This window comes from Saccostrea cucullata, unplaced genomic scaffold (genome assembly GCF_032062105.1).
Source record: "Saccostrea cucullata isolate Sc308-1 unplaced genomic scaffold, CSIRO_AGI_Scuc_v1 ctg2728, whole genome shotgun sequence".
Lineage (NCBI taxonomy): Eukaryota > Metazoa > Mollusca > Bivalvia > Ostreida > Ostreidae > Saccostrea > Saccostrea cuccullata.
The window spans coordinates 5,343-15,405 of record NW_026935066.1 but is presented as its reverse complement, the minus strand read 5'-3'; the positions used below and the strand labels follow the sequence as shown (position 1 = coordinate 15,405).

At 31.6% G+C, this 10,063-nt stretch overlaps 1 protein-coding gene across 1 annotated transcript; it reads left to right on the top strand.

The window, feature by feature from the left end:
* The first annotated feature begins 6,483 nt into the window (after positions 1 to 6,483).
* LOC134241788 (uncharacterized) lies at positions 6,484 to 9,682 on the top strand. Its single transcript, XM_062723807.1, has 2 exons — positions 6,484 to 6,583; positions 8,565 to 9,682. Exons 1-2 carry the CDS (start codon positions 6,570 to 6,572, stop codon positions 9,325 to 9,327), a joined length of 777 nt encoding a protein of 258 aa, XP_062579791.1. The 5' UTR covers positions 6,484 to 6,569; the 3' UTR covers positions 9,328 to 9,682.
* The last annotated feature ends 381 nt before the right edge of the window (positions 9,683 to 10,063 follow it).

Here is a 10,063-nt window from a genome sequence, read left to right as displayed (position 1 = left end):
TTCGACTAAATGATAGATTGTACTTGCTGATAATATCATTGCATCAACCATAGAGATTAATAACGAAATGATTATGATAAAGAAGACTGTTAATATCTTTTTATTTCCACAGCTTGTTCGTCATCAACTTGTTTTGTGCTCAGAAATTATTTGTACTAGATCACGCTTTTGTCTGACGAATCAACGTTGGGGACACAAACCCCATCTGAAGGTGATCAGTGTGTATTTCTACATAAGAAGGGGAAAATGACGATAGAAAAAAATGGAGTCATCCCTGTTTATAATTAAGCTTTGTTGCAAGGTTACTATAAATATTTATCCATGTATACAAAACAAATGTGTCAGGTTCTCTGCTATATTTTATTTCAAGATTACAATGAGATATCGAGTCGACATATGAAAGTAACTGTAATAATTGTTAAATGATAATACGTCGTTGAAATATCTAAATGAGGAACTGAGAGCAGCAGCAACAGTTTTTAATCTTCTCATTTATGTTTTTGAATAAATTCTGCATTGTATGAATGCAAAAATTGGTTTTCTAAAAATGGGGCCCATGAGAGTTTAAACAGATTGGTGGAAGAACTTATCTCCAAAAAACTACACAGATATCATCAATCAGAAACTCAAACATTTTTTGAAAATCAATTTTATGTAAAAACATTCATAACCTTTATAATCCCAAAACTTGAAAATATATCAGGACAAGGTAAGTAAATTGAATAATTCAATTTTTTGGAAAGCCGACAGCTTACTTGCACTGATATAATAAAGTACAAAAAAAAATCCAATTTTTTAAAGGTGGGGCGAAGGAAATAAGAATCTCAAACTGTTTCTATATTATGTGGATGCCTTATTGACGACTGATTTTTACATTATTTCCCGATTATGACTAGGAGCACACGGCAAATGTGACCGGTCGGCAGGAGATGCTCACTCTTCCATGGCACCTGATCCCCCATATGATGTTTTGGATGTTACATTTATTGCCTTATTTCTGAATTTAATTATCATGCACATTTAATTGAAATCGAATTCATTGTCGAAAAAATACTTTTTTGCTTTTAATTTATATTTATGACTTATTTATGAAAATAAAAAAGCAAATGTAAGAATTTAAGAAAAATATACAATTACTTTATGGTAAAAAATGTTGTACATGTATATGATTGGATTATAAAGGTATTTGGTCTTTAAAAAAAACTTAAATGTACAACTTTTTTTTTCTTCAGTTTTTACTGGCTTTAGATACAAAGCTTTAAAAATACACAATATTAAATCAATGTTTTCCCTTGACATCAAAGAGTAGAATGTATAAAGGAAAATAGTGTAGCTTTTGCATGCACTTTTATTTGCTGATCATTTGCTAAAGATGTAATGATAAATGAACGTCCAGGCTTTTTGACACCAAATGACAATTATTTTTCAATAAAACTAAAGATTGTTGATGTGCTGTACTTATCTTGTCACTGATTATTTGTAAAATTACTTTGTTAAAAACAAACTGATTCTACAAACAAGTACTCTGAAGTTGATATTAAAAAGACACTATGTATGTGGTTTTTAATGCCAGTTTCTTTCAACAATCCGTTGGAATTCAAACGGGTATAACTTTGCACCCTATTATCAATAGACCTTTTATTTGTATTCATATAAATCAGAATTTGTCCAAAATCTTATATATGAGAAAAAAATTTCCTGTGGCCTTCAACTTGAAATTTAGATATCCCGACAACGTATTATCAATTAACAACATTTATTTCCATTCATATGTCGACGCGTTATATCCATATTTTATATACTGAGTCACAGGAGTTCGCGTACCTATCAATTTTAAAGAAATTTTCAGTAAATTTAAAAAAAAATACGTCATACCTATAATAATAACACAATGTTTATTATAAAAGGTATGACGTATTTTTTTAATTACTGAAAATTTCGGTAAAATTAATAGGTACGTTATTTCCCGATCATGATAAAGAGCACACGGCGGCTGTGAACGGTCGGCAGGGGATGCTCACTCCTCCATGGCACCTGATCCCACCTCTGATGTTTTGGAGGTCCATGTTTGTTCTCTTCCTAGCTATTTCGTATTGTTTTGTGGATTTTTGATCTTGAATACATATGTTTCATATAAGTGATATTGAAATTAGAAATATCATAGAGTCTGACACATCTGTTTCATACTTGGATATTTTGCTAGAAAAGAAGTTATTGGTAACCTAACAACAAAGCTTTTCAACTTCCCTTTAATATGTAGCAATATGCCCTTATTAACTGCATTCTGGGTTTATATCCCTCAGTTGATTCGATACGAAAGAATATGCTCTACGTATGAACAATTTCTAAAACGAGGTATTGAAAAACAACCTGATGATCAAGAATATCAACAGTCTCATATAAAATTATCATTTTGCAATTTCTGTGGATGATACTTTGACCATATAAGAAAATTCAATCTATCTTTAAGCCAAATGTTGGATAGGGTTTTTCATACTAATTGTTATGCTTTCATTTATAAACTGATTTGTCGTCGGATTTTTCTGTAATCCCTCAATCATGACAAGAAGCACATGACAGCTGTGACCGGTCGACAGGGATGCTCAATTATCCACGGCATCTGCTCCCACCTCTGATATTTTATCCTTTTACATGGTATAAACGCATTTCTATGCATCTGACTTGAAAAATGAGCATAGTCTGAAAAAACATTCATAACTTCGTTAATCCTGGAAATGTCAGAATAAATCTTGCAATGTTGGAAAGAGAAAATAATTACATTAAAATAATATATAGAATTTTTTTATTGTTTGTACCACTTTTTTGTTAGCTTGAGTAAAACTTTGCGCACTATTTGAGCGATTTTGCCATTATCGAAATCAATGCAGGGGTAACACATTATATGTAAATTTTTGTGTTTATATCTAAACCCCACCCCATCCCCCAAAAATACTTAAAATAAGTTTGTAAAAAAAATGTACAATATGCTCATAATTATCAACACAACAATAAAATAGTTTTAAATATATTTAACTAACTTTTTTAAGCGAAAAAAAAAAAAAAAAAAAACAAAACAAAAAAAAAAACAAAACAAAACAAACAAAAACTAGAATGAAACTTATTATTTAATAAATAGAAATCCCAGCATGATTTTGGTGTATTTCGTTGTCATTGCAACTGAAATATTTTATAATCATTTTCAGAAACTACACAATACCTGCTTTCAGAATATAAATACATTGGTATATTCAAAAATTACCAGAAATTCCCCAAAAAATGCATTGAAATCTTAATATCAATTTGTCTACAAATGCTTAAAATCTTTGCCATGGAAGGGGTTAAAGGTCCGTGCTTGTTTGCTTTTGATTTGTATTATTTGATAAAATATACTGTATATTAATAGGGAAAAAATTGGATCATTTTCACTTTGACCTTTTTCAAATAACATTGACTACTGAGGGTAATGGCATTCCTTCTGATCAAATAGAACTTTATTACTTAACATATAAAACTATTATAAATATTACGTTACAAATATTGAATTTTATTACTACATGTAGCTATGCAAAAAGTATTTACAAATAACGGTAATTTTGATAAAAAGTGTCAACTTTAGTATGAAACTTTTTACGCAACATTATATGGTGCTTGTAAAAATTATACACACTGATTAAGTATGTATTTTTGCCATCATAACATCATACATAAAGGCTAAAAACACACGGATTACCACAAATATGTAACTAAAAACTGTTCCAGGGAACATTTTAGATGCTTCTACCCTTAGCTTTTGTTTGTTAAATTAATTTTTCTATTACTTAGTTGATAGCAAATCTTTTTTATAGGTGCTTTAAGAAGAAACCATTCTTCTATTCCAGTGACTTTACAATCCAATCATTTTATACGATCATGATACTTATATAAATTTGACTCAGGTTGGTATGACTGCCTATGTGTTCTTTAGAACGTAATTCTACAAAGACATCTCAGGGCAATGCACCGGGGGACTTACATTTACTTAAACCTTTATTATGGAACTCCTTATTACTGAGAAAACGTTTACGGAATGTATCAATGACTAAAAATAAACACTTTCCAAAAAATTATTCATCTTTAATTAAGGCATAGACGATTTAAAGGTCAGTGTATCTATTTACGAACAGCAACCTAAAAATACACCATTTAAAGAATAACTGACACAGTAGTTAATCTAAATTATGTTTTAGTTTTGAAACTCGACATGCAACATATTTTTTACCATTCTACATGAATGTTTAAATCAGGCTTTCTATTTAAAGAATGGTCTTTAAAATCTATGTTCAAAAATCCAATTAGATATTAAGATTGTAAGCAGCAACAAACAATGATGTTCAAAAACATCAGAAAAGAGATCTGGTGCCACAGTGCAGTGAGTATCCTCTGTCGTCAGGTCGCAACCTCTGTTGCCAATTCATTTAGTCTAGTAACGGGAGAAATTAGCGTATAAGATAAAGTTGCCAACCCGCCACCGTGTAAGATAAAGTTGCCATCCGGCACCACGTGTGCCGACGGAAGAGGACCTGACACCTGAATCGGTGTTTCGGGCACATTTTAGGAATGTTCCAGGGTCTGCCACTCATCAGAGGTCCAACCCAAATTAAGTTAATATATTTTAGCTGTATAAGATCTCTAGCATAATGGTGTTTCATGCAATGATAATTGTAGTGGACATGTATTGTTACTGTTCCACTAATTAAGCTTTGTGAATAAAAAGCTGTATGTTTTGGATATGTCAATGAATAAGACAATATCAAGGAGAATTAATATTCTCTGAGATGCGAGCTTAAATTATTTGCTCGTCTTGTTTTGTGGTACATTTTGTACTAAACGGCTCTTAGATAGAGCTGCATTTGAGATTCGTTTGCAGCGGGCGGGGCGACCGTCACATAATTGCGCTGGGAGAGTTAATGCACGTGGCATGAGAGAAAGCGCATTGGTTGTTTGTTTAGAGTATTGGGTAATTGACAGCCACCTGTTTCCTGATATCTGCTTGGCATGCTTTTCGCTATCACAGATTGTCTGATTTGTTAATTGATATGTTATCTATTCGAGTTTAAGAGCTCATTTAAGTTTCTATTTCGCTTGTATCCAATGATAGGAGGCATCGGGAATATTTCAGAATATTGTTTATCTTTTGAATTATTTTCCAGTGTTTGCGTAAAATTTTCCCCCGTTTTTTGACTGAAGGATTGTACTTGGTAACAAGCACAGAGGGCGGTCTGTTAGATTTAGTCTTGATATTTTTTAGCAATTCTTGTCTATTAATTGTTTGCGTTTCTGAAACAATACTGTCAATTTCAGAGTCCGAGTACCCCCTTGATATAAGTCGTTCCTTGAACAAAACAAAGGTCTTACTATTTGTGTGATTGTTTTTATTCATTCATATTAACATTCCACTTATCGGTGATGAAGAGCTTCAAATTTATATAGACCTGAACCTGCCTTTTATTATTAGAGTCTTTGAAAAGTATGAGATTTTTGTTGTACCAGTACTTACCACGACATGAGATTTCGGTCAATACTTACGTTTTATCCGAAAGACCTTTCTTCACATTCAAACCCGCGACGTAAGAAACAACTTCCGATTCTATATTACCCTTTTACAAATGCTCCAACTTCTGCGCCACGCGGGCAACCATTTTGTATGAAAGTCAGTGCTCAACCAAACTGCAGTAAATACCATTTGTGAAATGTTGAGTTTAATCACAATTAATAATGCCCTTGTATCGTCAACTTAGTGTTCAGTAGTCTGTCTCTAAAACGTTTTCTTACAAAGAACAAGCCTTTGAACGAAAGTGCAATCAACATCAATGACTTAACCTATCTATTTTTATCATGGCATTCAGTGGCAATTAATTTAACCCTTTCTTTACCATTTACTAAAAATTTAAGTGGTATTAACTAACGATAAATTAATACCTAAACTTTTATCCAAACTTTGAAATTACCCTACTGTTTATATTTAAAAAAAAAACCTTTGTTTACTGCAAAAAAACAAAACAAATATATTGATTCAGTAGACATATTAGTGAAATACAAAATTAAAAGCTATCTTAACTGTTTGTGTTCAGAAAGCACCGTGTTGTGACAATCCCCCGTATCTGGAGGCTGCTAACCTGATGACTTATTATTTATATAGACTGGATAACTTGTAGGTTATTGTCCATAACTCCAGGAGTCATATCGTAATGAAGTTAAATGACTGTCACAATATTATCGACATTCTGATCAAATCAAATTGACTCAATTTAAACAGAACGATTCATCAAATGTCGATATTATTCGTTTTTTTAAATTTGTGAACAACTGTGTTTCATGTTTCTATTTCTAATAAACGAACATCACCTTACCATTTACTTGTTGACGTTTGATTGATTAAAATTGCTCAGATCATTTTTCAAACAGTTTATTACTTACGAATCTTCAAACAAATGACATCTGTAATTATGCTGTGATATTTTAAGCTTTGGTGACTTTTCTTCTCATATGGAGTCCGTTCTAGATATTTCATAATTCAGTTCCAGATCTTCATGGACGAAACGAGGTAAAATTAAATCTGCCTTGTGGGTTTGCATTTTAATAATTGTTGATTATATTGAATTTCTTTAATAGAGTGTTTTAAATTAAAAATTCTTGTTGTTACTCAGGTATGATTTTTGTCGATCATACATAATATTTTGGATATTCTAAATTAAATCTTGAACAAGTGTCGGTTCATATATTATATATCTGATAGGATATTTTTAAAGAATATTTTTTTATGATAGGACAACCATACAGCAAATCACAAGGAGAATTTAACAATATATCAGAAGTATAAATCAATTCGATCCATTTGTATCAAATGAAAATTATAAATGTTAATAATAATAAAAAAAATAACATGGTGTAATGGCGTCTTGTTACACAAACGTTAACAATGAAGTTTTAAAATCAAATAGTAAAAGAATCTCGCTCTCATAATGCATTTAGAGGAATTAGAAAAGGAATAAAGATGAATATTCCAGAACACAAGAAATAAATCATTTGAACAAAGGAACTTTATTCTGAATTTGAATTTCTGAGACAATTTAATTTGTTTTCTTTTTTATATGAATTTATATGAAATATTAACTTTTAAGAAGCGATTTCAAGGCCGATACTGTTAAAAAAATGAAGTTCTGTAATTTTACCCGCTTTGATAAAAAAAAATATTATCAACAATCGCATTAATATAATTAAGGCTACCCTTATTAATAAATTCAGCTCTTGGTATTATTTTTGGCTTTGTGAAGTAATATAAAAAAGCAATAACTTTCTTAGGTACACAAAATTTACATTAATTTATTTCTACAAAGATTTGCTGTCTAATATTGGATCACAGTAGTTATATCTTTTAAAGCTATATTAAAAGCAAAGTTTGCGAAAATTTCATAACAAGTCTCACAAAAAAGGACTTTACGACCATCAAATCACCCTTTTGTACACCCGTGTCAATCTTTTTTGATACTCGATATTATAAATATGCTACTTGGAGAATTTAAGCATATTGATACAAAAGATCAAACAGAGATTTCGCTTAATACCGATCATTATGATTTACACGCGGTTTTTCTATTTACTCTAATAACTAGTTCAATGGGGTATGGGTACAGATTTATATACTTTGGACGTGTGAAGTTAATACACTTAAACTGGAGATTTATTCTCAATTCTACAAGCTTACTGCCAACATATTAGATTATACCAGATTACCACAGATTTGTATTCTGTGCTTAAAAAGTAAAGTGAAATGTAGTTTGTATTTCAACGACAGCAATGCTCCACAATTCTCAGATGAAATGATGCATCCAATTTCATTTTATTTTTATTAAGCATCGGATAAACAGAACAAAATACGTTCCAAGTAAGTATTATCAAGCTGATATTTTGTAAACGAAGAATGACATTGTACTATATGTATACAGGATGTACTCAAACTCTTTATGTTTACAGTAGTCAATACGTTTTACTTGCATTTTCAGTATCAGTATTTTGAAAAGCGCGTTTATAATGTTTATCAATAATGTGGATTTTTCGTGAATGAATGAAGTAGATAGGTAAAGAATAACACACGTTTTAAAAATATTTAATTAACTGAGGAATAACGAGAAATTGCTTTCTAACAAATACAGTGAGGATTCTGGTGACGACACATTGAACCTTTTTTTCTATTTTGTGTTATTTTAGTGGGGGACAATTTATTTATTATTAAGATTAATTCGATTTTTGGAACACAATAATAGTTTGATAATCACTCAGGTAATTCTGATTGAACTTTAAAAATAATTTTGAGGTTAATCCTTTATTCAGGTGATTATTTATACGGATTAATAAAATGGAAAAGCCTCGCGACCTAATGAGGACATAATTTTTTTTAGCTCACGAGAGAGAGAGAAGGAGAGAGTAATGGCATTGGACTTGTTCCCATATTATTCAGGCAATCAATTATGGAATTTGCTAAAATATCTAATCAATTATTTTATCAAATATTTTGTATTTTTTAGGATGCCACAAGTACACAATAGATCGTTGACGCTCAATATGGACTCTAGTGCTTTTAATAAGAACTCTAGATTTATGTCAACAATCAGAATGACGCAGGGTGCTAAACGAAAAATCCGGGCATTCAACACAGTGGAGAATCGGTTGAAAAAGTACCAAATCAATTTTTACAACCGCCACGCAGAAATTCAAAGGTATCAGATGGAAAGAAAAAAGGAAAAAGTTCGCGAGGTTATGAAAAAAAGAGATGCTTACAAAAAGGTGATTGCAAATCATCCTATCGCTGAAAGTCCGGATTACAAGAAGGCACTAGAAGACAGATACGATGCGCATGCTCTGAGGCATGAAATAAAACAGATGCTGAGCTATATTGAACCCGACAAAATAAGGGAAAGAAATGCTAGAACTCTCATTGACGTGAATAAAAAGAGATATGATGAGATTTTAAATCGGAATCGTAAATCTATCTTGGAGTTGTTCCCTCCACCGGTGGACAAGAAGGTGGAATATGAATCGGACTTTGAAAGTGATTCAGAGGATGACGAACCACCGGAACAGGAAACAAGAAATTTCCAGCAAGCCCGACCCATGTTGCCTTTCCGTCGTCAAGGGGTGACACGGGCATTTATCATGAAATCAAGACAAGATCAGAGACAGGAAATATCCACGAAAGAAAATTCTAGTTCAAACCAGGAACAAGATCTACCACCAGTGATGTTTAAGAAAGAATTGCCACGTGATCTTCAAATTCCCGTAGCTTCGTAGATTTTAATGTTTTATCATTCATTTTCAAAAATCAGTAAGACATATCACGTAAGCAGTATATTTTTGCATTTATTTTTCAGGATGAGAGAAAAATATACACAGAGAGATACGTTGTGAATCCATGCGTTGTGTTTATCTTTCATAAATTCACTTTAAAGATCTTGCCATCGTCAGTACATACTTTTAAAAAATAATTACGTCATGCATAGATCTTGGTGCTTTCATAATTAAGAAACATACATCCTAAAAAAACAGCTCAGTGGATCAACTCATTTCAGCAGAATAGTATATAAAGTTTCCATGAATAATTATGTAAATGTAGATTTGTGTGACAAGGTTGCTTTTTCATCTACAAATGAATTATTTTACAGCGAATTCAAATAATTGTCTGTAGTTGAAATACTGCGAATTTATGTATTTTGCCCTTTCAAAAAGGCCTTGACATGCAGTTTTCCACTAGGTTAACCCTCATATATATTGCATTTTTTGTTTGTAACAGAAAAGTATGATCTGCTTAACACTTTTATTATTTAGAACATTGTAAAAAGTGATTTCCCTTACTTTTATACCCCATAAATCTATAACAACGGTATGTTGCTTCCAAATGAATTTGAACCTTGGATTCTGATATGCCAGTTCAGTGCTCTACCGATGTTCACCCACTAGCCCAAGCCAGAAGAATGTCGAGTTTCTTGCTCCACTATATTTATGCATTTATTATACAGTAGATGTGTCT